The 22,204-nt window shown below is 37.8% G+C and overlaps 1 protein-coding gene across 1 annotated transcript in view; it reads right to left on the bottom strand.

Moving 5' to 3' along the window:
* Positions 1–22,204, bottom strand: part of brinp1 (BMP/retinoic acid inducible neural specific 1) — a 136,510-nt gene that overhangs the window by 99,318 nt on the left and 14,988 nt on the right. Inside the window, exon 2 of the mRNA XM_023960391.1 lies at positions 6,599–6,866. Within this exon, the coding sequence (XP_023816159.1) occupies positions 6,599–6,816 (218 nt within the window). The 5' untranslated portion in view covers positions 6,817–6,866. The remainder of the gene's footprint in view (positions 1–6,598; positions 6,867–22,204) is intronic.

Below are 22,204 nucleotides of genomic sequence, written 5' to 3'. Positions count from 1 at the left end.
AGCCAAGAGTGAAAGTGGCTTTCCTAGGACTGATGAATACCCTACAGGAAATGTACACTTAAATGTATAATGAAAAAAATGACTGCAGCATGAAGATTACAATCAGCAGTGATGGTACAGTACAATTACTTGCACAAGGCACACTCCAGGAATTTCTTAAAAAGAGAGACGCCTAGTGGGAGGAGATCATGGTGCCTCACAGTGTCGCTTTCCCCTTCAAGTGACAGTGACCTTTTCAGAGCTCTACAAACGAGGCCCGAACGTGCTAATTCTGTGTTTATCCAGCAAATGGGCATAATGCCCATGTTATTAAAGATGGGGCCGATTTGTTTGTCGCTGATCAGGTTGGCATTGTCCATATGGCTCGCTTCCGGCGTAATCTCTCTTGATAAGTGAACCTGAAAGGAATGGGCGCTTTGTCTCTCTGCAAATCTGATTCAAGCACTTTGCACCACTAAATCGTCGAGGCAGAGAAAGTCCCAGGGGAAATTTACAGAGCCATTCAGTCCTCATTGGTTGTTAGAATGGAGCACGGCCGGGCAATCATGTGCCAAGGAGGACTGAGGGTATGTATGATTTTATTTCAGCTAAACCATACACCGACTGATGTCACTGATTTCCTCGCCGACGGTGTCAAAGATGTACTAATCAGTCAAATTAACCAGTGTTCAACGTTTGAACAAAAAGTCTTGTAGTGCATTTAGACGGTGAGGGGAATAGATTTCACCTTTACCACTAATTCCTAACACTTTTGGTTCTTTGAAACATATCATTTGATCTGAGTGCTGCTGGAAAATGAAGTGGAACCACTCAAACTTTGATTGTAAATAGTGTGCAAATGTGCAAAATGTTAGTCGTTATTTTGTTTTTGAAGAACAAACATATTTTTTTCTGTCTTCTACTAAGATGAACGCAACCTTTACTGAATTCAATTAGTGTTCTTTTACCAACTGTAGCCACCTGAGCCTAGCTTTTGTTTCACGAATCACCAAAAAAACAAACATGCAATATCACAGAAAGCACTTGATGCCTGTACAGCCATGGCAAAAAAATAAATAAATAAAAAAGATGCTTCTGAAGTTTTGCCTCTGAGACTCCTTCCTCTATGCCCGATCCTGCTTTGTTAAGTGACACATTATGCAAATGTATTGTTTACTGTTCATGTGACGGTGTCAAAACCAGAGGGAACTGAGGACGGTGGCATGTTACCAAGAAGGATTAAGGAAGGGAGAGAACAAACTGCAAAAAGACTCTCAAAGCATCCTGCAAATGACTCCAAAATCCATTTCAGTGCTTCTGTAATGCAGAGTAAGCGGCCTGTGGAAGAATGTAAGCAAATCAGAGCGCATCATTCTTACAAAAAGGGATTTTAGACATTCAATTGCTGTCTTCTATCACTTTTAAAGTGTTGCATGGTAATTATGTACGAAGGTATAGAGACCCACTCCGATCATCTTTTGATCTATTTTAAAAGTTTGATTTGTTAATCATGATTTTGCTGTTTTTAGCCAAAAACCTACAAATGGCCTTTTCTAGGACATAATTTCTGCAGAGCAGCTGTAGTTCATTAGAAATTTGCCTCCAAGTTGAAGTTAAGACTGTTGCCGTGGAACAACACTGCCCCCCATTCCCGTCACCCAATCTCTCCCACTAGCTCACTGCCCACAACCTCACATGGTGATGCAACAAAAATGGCAAGCAATATTGGAGCTATTGGTCTAAACCAGATTCCAGCTCAGATGAGGAAAACAAAGACATACATGGATCTGTGTGTCTGCAAGTGGATGCATAAGGCTTGTGGCCTGCCCATCGTAGTTTCTACATCACAAATACAAAAGCTTTTCCAAACTGCATTTTTTGTCTGCTTTTGATTCACATCAATTTAAATAAAGAAATACATAGAAATGCAACTAAGTTAAAACATGCTAAAAACACCGAAAACATAGTTATTCTTGGAGTGGGTATTTGATCAAGGAGCTGTTATAGGAAATTATTTTGTCTTTGTTTGGTGACAAATTTGGGATATTGCTGTGTTGTTTAAAAAAAAGGTTTAAAATTCTGAAAGTCATTAAGTAAAAATTATTATTATTTTATTTTATTTAATTTAACTTCAACAGAAAAAGTATAAAAAACTATTTAAATGAACAAATGAAATGTATTGCAGTAGAACTCTTTACAGTTGATCGAGAATCTAAAATGTACTGCTTTTGGTAAATGTTTTATTTTTTAAATATTGAAAAAAAAAAAAAAAGATTTGCTTCAGTCTAAATAAATAAATAAAATAAATTAACATGGTAATAGGCTCTTGTTTAAAGAGTTAAAGTGCAAATAGCACCAGAGATAACTTACATATTTTATCCTCATATTGTTTAAATATTATTACAGGTTTAGCAAAATAAAAAAGTAACATGATTGATTTTTGACTTTTTTATTTGGGAAAGGTTTTATTAGTATTGTATTTAATATTGACTTTATGTTATAGTACTATTTTGTAGTGCGGTCTACTAGTGATTTTTTTTTTTTCAATTAGTTTGGTTTATTTTTTAGATAAAGTCATGCATTATGTTCAGGTTCTGCTCTGTCATGTTTAGTGTTTTTTTCAGTCTCAGTCACACCAGGTTCCAGGTTTTAATTATCACAGCTGTTTTCCATTTGAGTTAATTAACCCTCTGTCTATTTGGGACTTTGTTTTTCCAGCTCCTCAGATCCTCTTAGCTGCTTTCTTAATCACATTATGGTTTTTCTTTGTGATGTTATAATTCAAGTTTTGTGTTTTATATCATGTGTGGCATTCCTTTTTTTTTTTTTTTGTAATTCAAGTTTCTTTTATGAAGCTGACCTTTTGATTTTGTAACTTCACCTTTCCTGAACCCACAATTACAAAGTTATGTTTCCAGCTCTTACAAAGAGAAATGAATATAATGAATCTAATATTTCATGGCAAAAGCACAGTTTATGTTTCAAATAAACCCAGTCTTCTTTAATAAACCCCCTGCTGACACTTTAATTATTATTAAAAACACTTTTCCTAGTCTGTATGAGGAACAGACCACTTGAGCAGCTGCTGTGATTTTTAAATATCCGCATTTTTTGTCAGAGGCTGTGCTTCCTTTTTGTGTCATTAACTTTATCTTAAGCTTTTAACACCTTTTTCACAGCGGTCTCTTTCATGATCTCACTGAGACAAGGCTGACAGCTCCATGAGACAATCGGCTTAGCTCCAGTCAGGAAAGCACTTGTCCCTCAAACAAAAGATTAGCGGAGAACTCTCCCCCTGATAGCTCCAACTTATTTTTTGTTTTTTTCCCCCCAAAGTTTTCAACATCAAGTTTGGCTGATTGTATTTTTTCTTCCTTTCAACTTTCTAAATGAATCTTAAGACTGTTTTTTCATGTCTTCACCTTTTGAAATCAAACCTAATTCCTCTTGACTCTGAAGGTTGTTTGTTTAAAAAGCAAGGATCTTGCTGATCGCATAACTGCTGAAAAGCAATGTGTGCCTTAAAAAAAAAATACAGCACAACCTAAGATCAAAATGTCACAATATTTACACTTTATCAATCATTGTGACCAGAGATTATCTCCCTACAGTAAAATGTCCAAAAAAAAGCAGAAATGAAGCTTTGTTTTGAAGCAGTTATTGATACAGAGAATAAAATTAGCAAAAGCATTGGCTCACCTATCTTGACTCACATATGAACTGAAGTGCCATCACATTCCCAACCCATAGAGTTCAATATTATGTTGGTCCACCTTTTGCAGCTATTACAACTAAAACTCTTCTGGGAAGGCTGAGGAGTGTGTTTATAGGAATTTTTGACAATTCTTCCAAAAGAGCATTGGTGAGGTCACACACTGATGTTGGTGGAGAATGCCTGGCTCTCAGTCTCTGCTCTAATTCATCTCAAAAGTGTTCTATTGGGTTCAGGTCAGGCCTCTGTGCACGCCAGTCAAGTTCATCCACACAAGACTCTGTCATCCAGGTCTTTATGGACCTTGCTTTGTGCACTGGTGCACAGTCATGTTGGAAGGGGAAGGGGCCCGGTCCAAACTGTTCCAACAAGGTTGGGAGCATTGAATTGTCCAAAATGTTTTGGTATCCTGAAGCATTCAGAATTCCTTTCACTGAAACTAAGGGGCCAAGCCCAAGTCCTGAAAAACAATCCCACACCATAATTCCTCCTCCACCAAATTTTACACTTGGCACTATGCAGTTCAAAATTTACCGTTCTCCTGGCAACCTCCAAACCAAGACTCGACCATCAGATTGCCAGATGGAAAAACGTGATTCATCACTCCAGAGAAGGCATCTCCACTGCTCTAGAGTCCAGTGGTGGTGTGCTTTACACCACGGCATCTGACGCTTTGCATTGCACTTTGTTATGTGTGGCTTGGATGCAGCTGCTTGGTCATGGAAACTCATTCCATGAAGCTCTTTGTGTACTTTACTTGGACTAATCTGAAGGTCACATGAAGTTTGGAGCTCTGTAGCAATTGACTGAGCAGAAAGTCTGCAATGTCTTTGCGGTATGCACTTCAGCATCTGCCGACCCCTCTCAGTCAGTTTATGTTGCCTCCCACTTTGTGGCTGAGTTGCTGTTGGTCCCAAACTCTTCAGTTTTGTTATGATATAGTTGGCTGACAGTTAGCTGTGGTATTAAGGAGTGAGGACATTTCACCACTGGATTTGTTTCACAGGTGGCATCCTATGACAGTCCCATGCTGGAGTTCACTGAGCTCCTCCTGAGAGCGGCCCATTCTCTCACAAACATTTGGAACAACGGTCTACATGCCTGAGTGCTTGATTTTATACACCTGTGGGCAGGCTGAGTGATTAAGACACCTGATTCTGATCATTTGAACGGGTGAGCAAATACTTTTGGTGACTTAGTGTATGTGTCATGGACAGGTGAGCATGTTTAATAGTAGTTTTACACCCCCCCCCCCACCAAAGTTTTCTTAAAAGTAATGAAGATGATAGCATGCATTATCCAAATCATTTTTGTAATTAATTTTATTTCAAACAATTCATTCAAACTAAATGACATAAGTGCAGACTGAGTGGACAAACAAATCGCCTTCTATCAAATTTATTAAGCTAATTTATACTTTTAACTTTCCGTTTTGGAACTTTTAAAGATTCAAAAGTTTTTTTCCCCTGAAAATTACACTATTTTTTTTTTTTTACAATAAAATTATTTACAGTATTATTTGTAATACAGACACTTTAGACTTTGATTTAAACTAGTTATCCTTTTACTTCCAAATAAAACTAAATTGTTTTTGAGAAAATGCTTGGCTTAAGGGTAAAAAAAAAAAAGGGACTACCGTAGTCTAGTAAGGTCACACAGATGGGGAGCTTTTGAAAGACAAATATACCACATGTATCTCAGCTGCTATCAGTGTTGCTATGACTCAATGGGAACTGCATTCATCTCTGAAGAAAGAGGAAGTTTAAACTATGGATGAAGCTGTTAAACCATCAAAATCTTTGAATTTTTTTGGAACTAAAAGCCAAAGAAAAATCCAGCAAAACAGCATGATGCTGCGCTAACGAGAACACATGGAGGGCTAATTAGGTGGTTGGTGCTGAAATGACGAGTTGTCTGCTTCTTTTTTAATAAGTTGTGTTATTATGTTTTTGGACATTTGTGAAAGGAACTAAAGTAGTGTTGAAAGTCATGACTAAAATCTATGTCATGTAAGCTGTATTCCTTGTGATTAATGGCTGACAAAGCTAAACACTGGCTTTTTTAGCTGTCAGATCTGCTTTTATTTTGTCAATGACAATAGAAAGAAAAGTGATCATAAAAAAACAATCTTATATGCTCCACTTTGCTAAGTTTTTTTTTTTCAATCGTGTAATGTAACTGTGCCATATTCCTGATTTTTTTTTTTTTTTTTTTTTTTTTTATCCACTTATTGATAAAAAAAGACTGTTTAGTTTCTTTTGGCAGAACTCTAAATTGATCTGAAAACATGCAAAACATTGAAATTGTTACATTTTCAGCTTTTTTTTTTTTTTTAAAGGGAAAGCCGTGGTGGTGGATGTGGCGGTACCAAGCAATGGAAACATCAAAAAGAAGGAACATGAAAAAACTGGAGAAATACCAGGGACTCAGAGAAGAACTGGAGAAAGTCTGGAAAGTGAAGGTGACAGTGGTGCCTGTGGTAATTGGTACACTCGGGGCAGTAACCCCCAATCTGGAGGAGTGGCTACAACAGATACCTGGAAAGACCTCAGACCTCTCAGTCCAGAAAGCGCAGAGCTACAGGCTACTTCCTGTCTCAAAGACATTTTTGAATGTTTGTTGTATTTTCGGAAACGACAAATTAGTAATTAAAAGTAATATATAGTTGTAATGTGACATTGGCAGAAATACAGTTGTACAAATTGCAACAGGAATGTGAGTGTAAGTTGTATTTGACAAAATGATTTAGAGTGAAAGAAAATAACTGCATCTAACATAACAGAAACAATAAGTACAGATATAAAACATTCAAGACTTAGCTTTTCACAACTCAAAATAGCAATTCTTTTAAAACATTCTCTCAAAAAGTATGACAGGGACCAGTTTACAAGCTGAAATGGAACTCACCTATAAATTTTATATCTGGTCGTAAATCCTTGGCGGAATCTTTCCACAAAGGACAGATAGCTCCGAGAGTGGTGGAAAGGTCCGCGGTCAGAGATGAGCCAGTCATACTGTTTGGTGACATGTTGTTCAGCGGCCAACAGGTCCTGGCGGGAAGACTGAACTGTTATATGGTCCCATATAAACAGGAAGCAGATGACCTCAATAAACCTCCAGCTCATGCTTTTTTCTAAGCCGCTCTCTGTTCATTCTCGCTCCATTATGGGGAGACCTGACGGGAGAAAAAGATAGGGGGAGGGGGGTTCACAGGAGGGGAGCTGTTATATGACAAAGTTCACTTTATCAGCACAAGAAGTCAAAAAGGTATTTTCGTTGAGTTTTAAGCAGATTTATTTTCTTATCCATCCCATCGTTACTTAACAAAGTCATGCATATTTTTTTTCGAGGGGGTATTCCACCTTTCTTCTTAGAGTTATCAGAGAAAAATCATAAATTTAGCTTCTGCACAAAATAAAATTGACAGAAAAGATAAATAATGTTACACTTGTTTAAATATATAGAAAATAACATGCCACCATTTTGTTTTATTACAATACAATTATCTGTAATTGCGATGAGAAACCTTGGCCCTGGCCGTTGGGCAACAATGCGCTATCAATTGCCACCCAATGCAATAAATGGTCCCATTCTCATGGTTTATTAAACAATAATGGACCACAAAAGAGCAAGAATCAGCCAAATATAAATTATTATTCCGACAACAAATTCACTTTTTTTTCTTTTGAGTCTTGTGTGTCGGTGTCATAAGATTGTCTGAATCTTATTCACAGCTATTTGATTTGCTTAGAAGGCAAGGAATACAAGAGATGTTTTTTTTTTTTTTTTTCTAGTGTAACCGTACACCCTGCTTTAGAAATAATTACTGTAAAATCTAAATACTAAGATATTGAACAGAAGGTGTAACAATTGCCATGGATAAAGCTCATGATGATCAAAGAAAGAAGCAACATGGGCTTTAGCATCCTCCCACCACACACAGTTCTCATGTCTTATTATTACTACCATAATATTGGAGTTCTGAAATGTTCTAATAATATAAAGATTTTTTTGCGAGGTGTACCCTAACCTTAACTATAAGCAGGGCAGTGGTAGACAAAAATCCACAAATGCCTATTAGCAGAATGCAGCTTTTTGTGGACCACTTGACAAGGAAAATTGAATTGATGTTTGTACATTTTCAAAAATATGTGACTATTTAATGTTGTTTATTCCTAGGTGGTTTTTTTCTTTTGTCTTATTTATTTTTTTTTTTTGGGGGGGGGGGGGGGGGGGGGGCTGAACACTACACATTAATACGCACTCCCCAACTAAAAGGCAAGTTTTAGATAAACTCCAGCCACTCTGCACAGATTATAAAACAACATGAGATTTTTGATTTTATCTAAAAGCACCATAATTATAATTAAGACACCACTGGGAATGCTTTTACAATATATCAAAATATGATTGGAGTGGGACTTTAAGATATTTAATAGCTAGCCAGCAGCTCATTTTCCTTCCAAGTTTACATCAGGTTTCAGTTTTCAGTCTTTACAACTTTTTTCCATTAATTTCTGTTCCTCTTTATTTGTTGAAGACTTTGGTTTCAGTTTTTCATTGCCAGGTCTTTGTGTTTTATTCACTTATGATTACAAGTTTTTTTCTTTTTTTTAAATATACAGCATTATTAGTTTCATCTGTCTGCGTCCTGCATTTGCCTCCAATCACCTTTTCTTTAAGTGCCAAAAATATAATTTTGTCATCCCAGTTTTAGTATTCAAAGCTGGAATTTTTTTTATGATATCTACTTTAATACTTGTGAGGTGTAAGTAAAAGTTATCTCTATCCATTAAAATGGTGACTGTTAGTGAGGTAGAATGAGCCAAAGCCAGCCGGACATCTGAGATTTTCCTTTTAGAATCATCTGGAAAAGACATTTCTGAAAACTGTGGCATTAGACCAAACGCAGACATTATATAGAATCCAATGGCACAGGCTCTTGCACCCAGAGAGAAAAACCCTTCAGTTTTGTATGATCTTTTTTCACCTCTCAATATCAAACCAATACTGTAGTCTTCTAGCAGAGCAGCTGTACTCATGGTCATGCCAAATAAAACACACCTGATGGTGCAAATAAGGGACATTTCCATGTCTTACGTTGGAAAATGAGTTTTAATTCAGTTGTAAAATTTGATAAGAATTTAAAAATGTAAGGCAGATCATTAATTCAATTTAAATCTTTTAAATGTACATTTATTTATTTTATTTTATTGTGAAATAATATTGCAAACAAAATAGATTAATAAAAAAACACAAAACAGTTGAAAGAAGCTAAAACGACTTCAAAAATATCCAATTTGTCAAAAGATGAAGCAGAACTGCTTATAAAATGATAACAATAGTAATAGAAGATAGAACAAACACAGCATACATATACACATAAGAAAACTGAAACTCATGGTACAATACACACTAATACCAACATTGGTCTGAGATGAAAACATGTTGTCACCCCAAAAGGCAGATTCTCTTAAAAATGTCCAGACTACATATAGTTGAAGATCTCCCACCATTTCCCCATTCATGTACTTTATGTAATACAAAACAAAGCATTTCATGGAAATGTCACAACTGTCTTATATGGTGTTTGTGTGTGTGGGTGTGTGTGTATCCTAACTACAGGGAGAACTTTGAAACTTACCTGTAAGTTTGGTTACTTCTTTCAAAAATTTGGCAATTTACTAAAATATTTAAAAAATAATAATAATAAAAATAAAGATTACTTTGTGAACAGCACCTGGCTCCAGTTATTATAGTTTTTGAGATAGACTTTAACTCAGCTGGATTTTAAAACAAATGCAGCCTACTAAAATTAGAAAAGCCCGAAACCAAATCATTCAACTACATAGTTTCAACTTAACTTATTTTTAGTGTCTAAACATCATCTACCTAGCTATAAGGCAAACATATAATTATATATAAATACAGTAAAAAATAGGTCCCCAACCTCCACTTTTAGCTCCACCAGGCACCTTGCGAGGACCATGTCATTTCTAAACTCAACACCCCATAATGACACTTGCCACATCAAATGTCAGCATCAAATATCATTAAGATTGATGCCTCAAAGCACCCACATCAAGAGCCATGTCTCACATATGTCAAAGGCTTTTACAAAATGGTAGTGTTTGATGCCCTGGGACTGACAAATTATGAGGAGAAAGCAGCAGAATTATTTTACATTCCAATTGGTAATTTAAATTAGAAATAAATATTGTTTCCTAACATTCCAAGTGACATGTAAAAAATGTGACTTTTTACTGCAATGATGACTCTCAAATGTAGAAATCTTTTGCAGTCAGGATGTGTTTCAAGTTTGTTTCAGTGCTGTGAAAATCCCCTTTCAGCTGACCCAGTTGTTGAGTGATTCTTGTACCACCTGTGGCACAGTTCTGTCTACATCTCTGAAACCTCCCAAGGTGGGAACATTTACATTCCTGATGTCAGTGACGATGAAACATCTCATGTGTCGTTTTTCTTGGAGCCAATTTTCTATTTGTATGTTAATATCAGTCTATCTTGCAGCACAGAGTCATCATGCATGACAGATTTTCTGCCTGTTCGCTTTGTGACTTTCCCATCTGAGATAAGTAGCTATCAGAGATAAGTAGTTGTGAAGAAAACATTTTGTGTTTGAAAATACAGAAAAATCTTTTTTTTGTCTGTGCTCAAAAAAGATGTCATGATTAGAATTGCAAACAGATTGATCAAAATAAATGCACTGCGTGTACTATTTAATATTTGAGCACCACCAGCTTTATGAATAGGAGCACTTTGCTGAAAAGCTCTGTCCATAACGGTTGGGGTGATGGGACTTTTTTTTTTGGCTAATGGAGTCATGTGGTGCAGCAAACCAGCAGCACAGCTAGAAATGGGCTGACATTATGAAACAAATACACGTTTTCTATTTGCTTTAGAAGATGCGGAGCTCACTCAGACATGTTTTCGTTTATATAAAGAAACAGCGGAGAGCATCTGGAAGTATTTGCCGAAGGAGAAGTCGGCAGTCGTTTGGTAACATTTACTTTCCCCAAAACATACATTTCTAACCATGATTTCTCTTAAATCTTGGAATCAATTACAAAATGATGCTTTAGGAGGAAATATGACTATTTTAGGCCACAATGCAGAAAGACACAGATGTAATTGAGGTCAGAGACTACAAAGATAGCGGTGGTAGACATTATAAAAGTCTAATTAAAGTGATTTACTTTGACATTTGGGCAAGGTTTTTGTTTCCAGATAGTGCTGAGGTGGAGAGCATATAGAGTAGCTTTAATCTAAATCGAACCATGGACAAAAAGAGCGATGACTACTTTTGGTATTTAATGCTGAATAGGCCAAATCCCCACCACTACAATCTTCTGTACGTTTTCAGAGCACAACCATTAAAGAGCCATTAGAGCTAAAGCTGCATCTAAATAACGTAAAGCAGCATTAACCATAATAGAATTTTATATTAACTGAAGTGTCAAGAGAAAGTAAAATAAGGTAACCATTGCGGTTGGTAGACAAACAACCGTATTGTGCTCAGAACCCATGTTTTTTGGTATGATTTTGTAGATTTTAAAGTCGAAACAAAATAGCATGCTGCTCTGCATCAGTGGTGCATCAGAACTGTAAACAATTTAGTGTAGCAAATTAAATGTTCTTGCTTTTGACCAAAGCTACAGAAACAATTCTATAACACACATTTATGGTGTCCACACTGGACAAGCAGGGAGAGGCTGTTTTTTCTACTGTTTACTAGTGTATGTTCACCAACTACACTTGGAAGAGGCTTGTTGCAAAATGTCAAAATGGTGCAACTCTTGCTCCCCTTTTTTTTTTTACAGCTCTATTCCAATAAATAACTGACTTGGTGTCTTATCATTCCAGCTGGGCGCAGACCACACTTATACATTTTTTCTCCTACTTGATTAATTTTCCAATGTTTTAAAATCGATTTTTTCATTCACATATTCACAGTTTGGAGCAAGACACGACAATTAACATAAATCCAAAGGATATGACACTTATTTCATAAATTAGCTTGTTACTATGTATTTGCCTAGTTTCTTTTTTTTTTTTTTTTTAGCATGTCAAAGGGAGGAATGAAGAGATTGAGAGTGGATCATGCTTACCCTTGAATGAGCAGGGTAAAAAGGGGAGGATATCTGCTTCAGGAAATCACCAGACGGACAAGGGAGGCTTGTTTTCTCCATCCTCATTTTAAACAGCCTTATTCATGCCGCAACTCCTCCTCCATTCTGGTTCTTTCAAGGGGATTCAATCTCCATTCTGGTCCTGTCACTTGCTTTGCCAATCAATTCCTCTCTCCCCTGTGTGGGAGCCTAAGTGTCCTTCTTTATTCTATAAAGTTCATAAGAATAGAGAGGCTTGTTCTCCTTATTTGTATTCAAAATCTAAGGGAGGCGAGGGTTCAGGAAGGGTTGAAGCCTTTCGCTGGGAGACAGGTAGACTTGAGGGAATTGGAATAGATGTACTGAATATTTCTAAAGGCTCCTGCCTGTCCATTGTTAAATGTGACTCTTGGTCACAAATATGTATTATTTATGTTCTACATTATTTTTCAAAGAAACAGCAGACAGAGTTTGCTCTGAACTGTTATCAGCAGAGCTGCTTCAGAGTGAATTTATTTCCCAGTGATACTGGTATAATGCATGTAGCGAAGCGAAACCTTTGACGTAGCGTTATGGATGGCTGGCAGGATCAAAATGAATTTTTGTACTCCTGGGTTATTTTAACATACTTCATATTAATTCGACCTCAAGGGGGCCGAGGGGTTATGCGAGATACATGATGGATTCGTGCGGACTGACAGAATGAGGGGAGAGCCGTACCGCCTCTAAATATGCCAAGCTGCTGTCAGCTGAAGTTAGAGAATTATTATTGCTCACAATCATGTCTAGAAAGGCATGGTAATGGTCTGCCACTTGCAATTGCTGGGAATCAACAGAGGGATGAGAGGGCTGGCTGTGGCTAAATTCATTTGCACTGGATTCTCCCCCTCCTCAGACCAAAATCTCTGGCCTTGGTCTTGTCGTTTGTTTGAAACGACTGCAGCGGCACCCTGACCTTCAGAAAACACGGCTAAGCAAGCAACGCACTGTTTGATAATTAAATTCTCTGGTTGGTCAGCAACCAATCAGCTCAGGCAGGGTTGGGAGGTGGGGAGGGGGGGGGGGGGGGAGATCAATGGTTGATTTTTAAGAGCAAACTAATTCACTAATGGTTTGAGTTCTTCCAATTTACCTGGCTGCTGAATTGTTGGGTCCAAATCTATTCTGGGAGTGGAGAGATCAATGCAGGGAGTGGCTGATGGGAGTAGGTTGCATCTGTCATGTGAAATGGTGCAAGGAGGGTGCTTTGAGGTTGATTTGATAGCTGCCCAGTTGAACAGAGGCAGCGTGGAGGCAGTTTATGAGATGGCTCTTAATAGGCATTGTCTATGTCATAAAGCAAACTAATTAATGAGAGTTTAGAGTAAGCACAGGGCCACAGACTTGACAGGTGAATTCCAAGGTTTTTTAGTAGGTGACTCATATATAATTCATGGTAAACTAAATTGGGATTCATTTGTCATGAAAGATGTTGTTGTAGAAGTGAAAACATTGTGACATTTTTTTGTCCTTTTTAACTTGACATTATTTCAACAAAAATGCTTAAAACTGTGAATAAACTAAACTGATAATCATCACTTGAACACATGAAATAAATAGGGGAAAACAGCAGATCAGTCCTGATGTGCTTTTGTGCCCGCTTCATTTTTCTTTTTTTCATTTTTCAGGGGGATCTGTTTTGAGCTGATATGGGGAAACGCTTCACCAAAGAGAATGAGATGCAGAGTAGCACACGCCATTTGTTCCCACATCCACTACCACTGCTGCTAGCTATACTGTGGCTGTGTAACAGATGAAGATTGATCATTTGTCAACATGCAAATTGGCTTTCAAGTGCTTTCTCTAATTACTGTGTGGTTTTATTGATGAGAAACCACCGACTCCTCTCCTTTGATTTACCTCGCCGGGCAAAGTCATTGTTTTGAAAATGTTGTCCGCTCACCTTTCTTTCAAAAGACTTGCGAGGGAAAAAAAAAAAAAAACGCTACTCAAACTATAGCTGACTTCTGTAACACGCAACCTCTCGCTCTTGCTTTTTTAACAATACAATGAAAGATGGAAAGGAAAAGTCTGAATAGATGTCATTTTTCTCCACTGGTCAGATAGAAAAATGCACCCAGAGGAGCTCATGACACCAATCAGAGCTTGAACCGAAGTTGTTGAGAGCATGTAAATGACACTGTTCACACTTCAGCTCTGCCTGTCTCGTGTCTGTAAAACGTCAAGTGATATTATGTAGTGTTTGGTTTCCAATGACAGGACCCCAAAAGGACCACACCGAAGACGAGCACGGACTGGCATCTCCCTCAGGGGAGGCTTCTGGTGCCGAGAGCCTCCATAAATCTGTAAGATAATGCGGAGGCACAAACATTTTTACAGATTGTCCACTCATCCAATCATCTACTTTTCTGTACTCTTTTCAGTCTGTTTGGTATCACAGGAGCCAAGCCAGTTCAGGTAAATCACTGGTTACAACAGCCCAAACGGGCCCAAACAAAATATCAAGGTTGTATATGGCGTTTCATCGCTGCCATAAAGTGAAAGGGGGTAAAGACAACTGAGCGGGTGTAACTGAGCGACCCCGCGTTTTAAAACTGCACGCCTGCAATCCCAACTGAGCGGGGATCTTGCGCGGTCAATTCCCCTTTGCGCGCTCAACTGGATTTGCGCGCAGTGTTAAGGGGGCATTTTTTTATCACTTGGGGGGCGGGTGTTCAGGGGTGTGTTTTTCACTTGGAGGCGGTAAGCTTTCTGGTTGATCTGATTGGCCAAAATTTGCTGGTCAAGTTCGGCGAGGCAGCGGGGCGGGTCTTTCATTTTTCAGAGCAGGGGGGGCTAACAGGCGGCTTTTGAGCTCCATGCGGCTCTCTGCCTTTTATCATATTTTCTATATACAGTACTTTCACAACCATAAGGCGAACATAAAAGTCTTACATTTTCTCCAAAATGTACGGAGCGGCCCTAATGTGTTGTTGTGTGACTTTGGTAAAGGGGACCTGGAAGAGAACAGCATGAGAACGGTACGGAGAGAGGTCAGGACGTGAAACAAGACCCCTCATAGTACAAAGGTACAGATATGTGCATAACGCAGAACAACTTCGTTTTGGAAACCCTGGAAATGCAAAGAGACACGATTATGAAGCACAGTTTAAACTGCAAGCCATCAGCTAAGCGGAGGAACACTTGAATAGAGCAGCTGCAGTTCGGTCCCTTGTGGCAGCCTGCTCGCTGCATGTCTGCATTCGCAGCTTAAAGAGAACAATTCTGATTAAAAGGCAAAAAACAATATTTTTCTTCAGAAATGCATTTGTAGTTCACTCTCTGTGTTAATGCTGAAACATTTGAACGTTTATCAGAAGAGTTATTGAGGCCGGAAGTCCGAATCTGTGAAGATTGTTCTAACTTAACCGAACTGCAGCTGCCAGAGAATTTAAAATAATGAATCCATGGTTAGCGAGTGAGGACGCTGGCAAACCAACCAACAAGCCAAGAAGAGGCACCAGCAGCTCAGTTTCCGCGTAAACAAGGCGAGGTTGCTTGCGTTGGAAGATCGACTCGAGCGCAACTTCCAGCAGATGACAATGAAAAGCTGTCCATCCTCCGCTCATTTTACTGGGACGCAGCACCGGGCGAGTTACGCCATACTTTTGGACTGTAGGACTTAAATTTGGGCTGACACGTCTGCTTGAAATGTTCTTTGGAGCCGCGCAGCAATGAGACGGACTCTGACGATGACGAAAGGGAAGCTGGAGGATTTGATAGAAATTTAGCCTAGCTGTTCATTACAGATGCAGAAGATGAGGACTTTGATGGATTTTGGATGCTGATTGATGACTGAAAAAATAAAAAATAAATCACAATCAACTCAGTTTTGTGCTCGCTGCCTTTTTAAAACACACACCAGCATGCATGTTTTAACGGTATGTGTTAACGTTAAATACAGAGGAAAACACCCATAACTAAAATTGTGCCGTTTAATCCAGTGCTGCTGTATTGTAAGGAGAGGAGTGTGTTATGGAAAACAATGTGGCTTTAACTGTGTGTTTGTATGTGTGTGTGTGTGTGTGTGTGTGGCAGGACAGTGCGTAGTGTGACTCTTTGATTATCACAGTCAAAAATTTCGTCTCTTTGTGTCAAACTTGTTCGCCACCCCTGTTAGTGTTAGAGGCTTTAATAGAAAAGAACGGCAGATGTAACGTGGATTAAAACGTTACCCAACGACCCAAGACCGAGGTAAGAAAGTGCAGCAGGTTTTTCTGTGCTGTAAGTTTTTATCATGTGAAAATCATTGCATTTGTTACTGTTTTAATCCACGTTACAGCCACTAAAAGAAAGTCCCGCCCCTCTGATTTGACACGCAAATTGCAGCCAATCAGATCAACCAGAAAGTGACAAACACACCCCTGTATACCGCCTCCCAAGTGATAAAAATGCCCCCTTAACACTGCACGCAAATCCAGTTGAGTGCGCAAAGTGGAACTGACCGCGCAAGATCCCAGCTCAGTTGGAATTGCAGGTGTGCAGTTTTAAAATGCGGGTCGCTTGGTTAGAATTGCGCCTGTGAGGTTGTAAAGTTCGCTCACTCAGTTCCTGAATACACCCGCTCGGTTGTCTTCACGCCCTTTCACTTTATGGCAGCGATGAAACGCCATAGTTGTAGACTGCTCGGTGAACCCGTAAAGCAAAAATGTTTGTGTATTTTCTTTATTTCTAAATTCATGCTGCATTACTGGTGCAAGGGTAAGAGAAGGGGTGAAGTAAGACGCAGGAACGTCGTATGGGTTCTTCTTTTTTTTTTTTTTTTTACCTGGCCTCTGCATGCTCAAGTTCCTACGCAAAGGCTGTGTAAAGGGGCGTGTTTTGGGCATCCGTATTCAAAACTCTTGTGTTGAGCTGTAGCTACGCAAGTTTTTAAGTCAGTTTTCGGGCTGTACATAAAAAACGTGCAGCCACTAAATGCGCATTAAAAGTTCAATCTGTTCAACTTTGATCAATACGGGACTTGAATTTGGTTGTGATGTATGAGTGGGGTCCCGTTTTTATTCACGGAAGTGGCAACCGTTTGACAAGTGATCATGAAGGAGAAATGAATAATTGCTGTTTGTGCCCAGCTGGAATTCAATGACACCAAGTCTTTCATATATCGGAATAGAGCTGGGTCAACAAAAGCATGGAGCAATATTCACAAGATTTGCACTGCTTCGACATTTCACACCAAACCTAATCCAACAGTGAGTGCATGCACGAGTATTGGGTAGTTACAGTCTCAACACCGCATGCTAAAAGCGCATTCAAGAACCCATGTTCAGCACGTTCTTAAAAACACGTGTCATATCTTTTGCACATAAAGTTTAAAGGTTGTGCAGAAACAACAGCTGTGCACAATTAAGCAGACTATGAGCAAACAACTCAGAGAAAAACTACGATGGAAAGAAAACATGTGAAAACATGGAATGATTCCATCACCCATTGCAAGTTCATTTAAATAAAATAACCCATGACAAGGATCTCCAAAACAGCTCACCTCAGACCCCATTAACATATTGTTTTACTATAATTACCATCAGAATTAAACAGCACATCCTCCTTCCTTGTTTCTCTGCTCTGTGACTGATCTTGCATAATTGCCTGTGTCTGTACCATTTTATTCAAATCACACTATTAGTGCCACAGGATAAGGTGTGAAGAAGTGTTGCGAGGCAACTGTGAGCCTGCACTTGGTTTGCATAACCGCATATAATTTCAGAGACATATGCAAAGGAAGTAGCATCCTAACAAGGTGAGGGTGTGATTTCCTTAGCCTGTTTTGGTGTGGGAAGACTAGTGAGAAAACACATGCTAATAATGTTCTCAATGGTAGATTTGAACAGGATTTAAAGAACGTTTTAGCCGCACGTTTCCCTTAAGACGCCCACCCTGTATCTTTGTCAGTATGTGAGAAAACAAGGATTTGTACAAGAAAATGACACATTTGAGATCAAATGTGGATTTCCTCAACAGTTTTAATGATGATTTCTACTTTTTTTTAAATCTGTTTTGGAGATGGGTTTTGTTTGGAAAAAGGACAATCTATAACAGCTGTCCTTTTGGCTTTATGTGGAGTGCAGGGAGTTATTTTTGTTTGCTTCTGCAATCCCCATCAGCTCCCCGCTCTCTGATGCGATGCCATCTCTGAAAATACTGACCTCATTTTTATCTCCTATCTCCTATTGATGCTCATTCTCGCATCCATCCTTTTTGACGAACTGACAAACGTGATTTTGGAGAGAGTTCCCTCTCCGGTCAACTGCCTGTTTCTTCCGCAACAACAACAAAACTTGAGTTCCTCATTCGAAACTTCGTTTTGGGACACACAGACAAAGAGGAGGACTGAGCATGGACTCAGCATGTTCCATAAATCAGCAAAATCTGCAGAGATGCAGAGCAGATGGTGAAAATGTAAAAAAAAAAGAGTCCTCCCAGTTCAATTCAGTGCAGATTAAGCATTGCACAGCTAAACTGTTCTTTATTAGGTTTACGTCTTGTGTACTATTCGGAATACAATTTTTGTAAGAACAGTCGGTTCAGTGCCACCACTCTGACTGCACCTGACCTGCAAAATGTTGTTGTCATGCTTTTATTTAAAAAAACAAACAAAATAAAAGCATTGCTTCAATTGTTAGGGACTGGGTAAACCATGAGAGTTGAAATCCTCTTGGACAAATGTTGCTCTTACAATAGGGTATTATGAATCTTTGGACACACGAGGTGTATATTTGTATAAACCCCTTTTGTATTTATTCATATTACCATATTTTTTGGAGTACAAGTTGCATTTTTTATGCATTGTTTGGCTACGGGTGTGGACTTATTCTCAGCAGTGACTTGTATGTGATTTTTGTTTTTTCCTTTTAGCATAAACAGGTTAATCTATTTATTATTTTCTCACTAACAACCACTAGAGGGCACTGCAGGTTTGTGTGTCAGTATTTCCTGCTGACAGCAACATAAAATGAAAAGCAAAACAAAGATGGAGGAAAATCTGATTGCTCTCCTCCTGAACTTCATGGGACTATTATTCTTTTATTTTCCTTCCTTAGATTAACGTGGTAGAGCAAATCATCAAGCTAGGTCTCAAAGACACATGTACCAATGATGGCACAGTCATTCAAACGCTGGCTCCTGCAGTAGGAGGTAGACATTGCTGTTGTAAAAAAAGAACAAGACTGAAGATCTTATGGTTCGAGACATGCTTACCTATGCTTTTTGGCAAGTTCTTTCATTGTTTTTTTTTTTTTTTTTACTTTTCTTTTATTTTTAGAAACTTTTTTTTTTTTTTAGAACCTTTGGAAAGTTCTTTCAAATAAATAAATTGAATCTCTTAACATCATCCGTGTCTTCCACGCATTGTAAATGATACAGTCATTATTTCCATGTTGCGATGGGGTTAAAAACTTGATGGCAGCTTTTCCCATACGTGTCAGGACCGTCTAGTAGTTTATGAACAGATTTATAGACAAGCATTGAGCATCGTATTTGATGTGAGTCAATAGAGGCAGCAGATGTGAATTCAATGTTTTTTTGAAAAAGAGACAGTGGATGCAAATTTGATGTGTGAATCGCATCCAGTGTGAATGTAGCATTACAGCGGACTTAGCAGGTTTGTTCAAAAGCTTTGCGTTCTTCTCTCAAAAATGCGATATATACTTAAGAGCGACTTGCATATTACTCTGTCTACTTTGCTGTGCATTTTTTGCTACTCATGCTCTAATGTGACTTATACTCCAGAGAATACAGTAATTATATATGAAGTTGGAGGTTGATTAAAGACTAGGAGGTGGTAGAATTATAAAAAGTAGTGACGAACTGCTTGACGTCATACCAGGAGATGCTTAAAATATATTTTGGGGGGCTTAATTACAAAATAGACAGAAAATCACTGCTGAGTAAAGTTTTTCTCCCTGGAAATATATTGAAATTCTCCCTGGAGAATTTCAATATATATATATATATATATATATATATATATATATATATATATATATATATATATATATATTTATTTATTTATTTATTTTTTTTTAAAGTAAATTTTACGTTGATTATTTCTATGATGTATTGTGATTTTAATGCATTTTTCTGTTTTGTGAAGCACCTTGAATTACTTTGTGTACGAATTGTGCTATACAAATAAACTTGCCTTGCCTTGCCTAATGTAAGTTTGCAAAAAAAAAAAAAAGAAGCCTTGGTGGTGGTTATTGCACCCACTATGTCCTATTCCCTTTTGTTAAGTTTAAGAATGGAGTGCTCTTGACCTCTTGCCTTTGAAATTTCTCCTCTGTCGATGTATTTCTCTTCTAAGCTTCCCATTTTTTATTTTTTATTGCAGCTCAGAGACGTTTGCTGTAGTGCGACATCTTTTGTCATTTCCTATTACAATTATTTTGTCGTTCCAAACTGAGAAAAAGGTAGTTATAAGCCCCAGTAAAATCTCGCCCCTTTGTACACAAGCTGAAGTCATCTCTCATTACATGCACAGAGTGAAATCTCTATTCGCGAATGCCAATAGCAAGCCTTTCCTTAGTTACTGAATAATTCACAAACCAATTCTTCCAAACTCCCACCGTGAGCCGCAGAGGAACAGGGGTGATTTTCCAGAGCCGTCTTCAAATGTTTGTGTTCAAAAAGAGAAAGCAAATGCTTTCTTATCATTTAAATTTTAATGAAATGGTTTTAGGTATTGGTTCCATTTTTTTATAGGGTACAAAGCCTTGACTTGATTAAATTTAAGCTGTTGTATGCTAAATGTCAAGGCTCTTGAAAGTTTTAAAATACGGTATGTTTCTTTAAAATAAAGAATCATCTAATAAATGTTACACGTATAAATATACCTGCATAAAGTTATTCATAACTATAAAAAAACTGCTCTTGACGAATGTAGTTAAGCTGATTTTGAAGTTTTAATGTGCTATTTGTATCTATGTTGGGCCAAAAAAGGAAGAAAAAAAAAAAACACAAACCATATTTTTCTAATATAAGCTGAGGTAGACAGTGGAATTAATTATAAACACTGTGAATCCCCCAATGACTGAAGAATGTTTTCAAAGCAATCTTTTAAGCCTGGAGGGGTTGAGAGTTTGACTTGTACATTCACACAATCATTTCCTGAGGAGAGTTTCTTGAAGAAATCACTGTGGGGATACACGTGTCTGATACCGCCATGTGCAGTGCCATCATTAAACATCAAATCTGCTCAAAAGAAAGAGTGAACTTTTTGGCAGAAAGGATGTCTAATGGCAGATGTGGTGCATTGAGAGTTGGGAGATGAAGCACCTACACAGACATTTTAACTAGGTCAGAACTAAGTTCCCCAACATGAGATTGACAGCATATAGGGTGAAATTCAATCTACAAGCATGAAAGAGAATCCTGTTTTCCTCCTATACTGCCTGATTAAAATGCAGACATTCTTTGAGTCTTTGTAAGAAAAAGAAAAAGGTGAAAAGATTTTTTTTTTCTTCTGTAGCTTTATATTCTTTTAAACTGGCACACTAATATGACCTGTTTATTGTCTCATAACTTATGAGAAGGCTATAAAAATTAGTTTGATACCTATAGAAACATCGTACTGACAGTAACAGCAGTTACTGTCAGTAACTACCTTTTTTAAATGTTCTTGCAATACAAAATCCTATTATTTTTTATTTTTTTTTGCTTTATCTAAAGTTATTCAAGTTATAAACTGGCCAACCAGATGCCTCGTTAATATAATAATATCTAATCCAATGAAACGCCTCAAGCCTGCTTAAAGTAGTAGGGGTGTGGACTTTCCTTAAACTCACTCATGATTTCCAAAAGTGGTTACCATAAAAATGGTCAGTCAGACCAATCACTGCTTATTGACGTCGCCTGGCTCCAACATGGCGGGGTCTATTTGTGAAAAAATAGCGATTAGGGATGTAACAAAAACCACAAATGTTTAAAGGATCCCAAAGCCAGGTTTTTATGTTTGAAGTGTTTAAGACATTTTGCTTAAAGTAAAAAGGTAAAGAAAGAAACAATTTGTTAAAAGGCGTATCCATTATTGGTTTTAAATGCCAAATGAAAAATATACATGTAGATTGTTTTGTGTTGCCACACATTTAGTTGAATCTTTTATGTGTTGAGACGCGTATTGAATCATGTCAAAGGGAATGACACACACCCTTCTATAAATATAAAACAGAAATACCAGTTTTAATTGGACAATTTGGCTGAGCTAATAAAAATATGTTAAAATTGAGAAAAGCTGGACTGTATTACCAAGGAAACTAAAAAAGGAAGCAAAACTCTTGAGAAGTGATTAGTAAAACATCACATAGTAGTGTTTTGATCTGTATTTCTTAACGTGAATACTTAAAATGCAAAA

The sequence above is a fragment of the Oryzias latipes genome, chromosome 12, assembly GCF_002234675.1.
Source record: "Oryzias latipes chromosome 12, ASM223467v1".
In the NCBI taxonomy this organism is placed as follows: Eukaryota; Metazoa; Chordata; class Actinopteri; order Beloniformes; family Adrianichthyidae; genus Oryzias; species Oryzias latipes.
The sequence above is the reverse complement of the archived record's forward strand: the minus strand, read 5'-3'. Positions and strand labels throughout refer to the sequence as shown.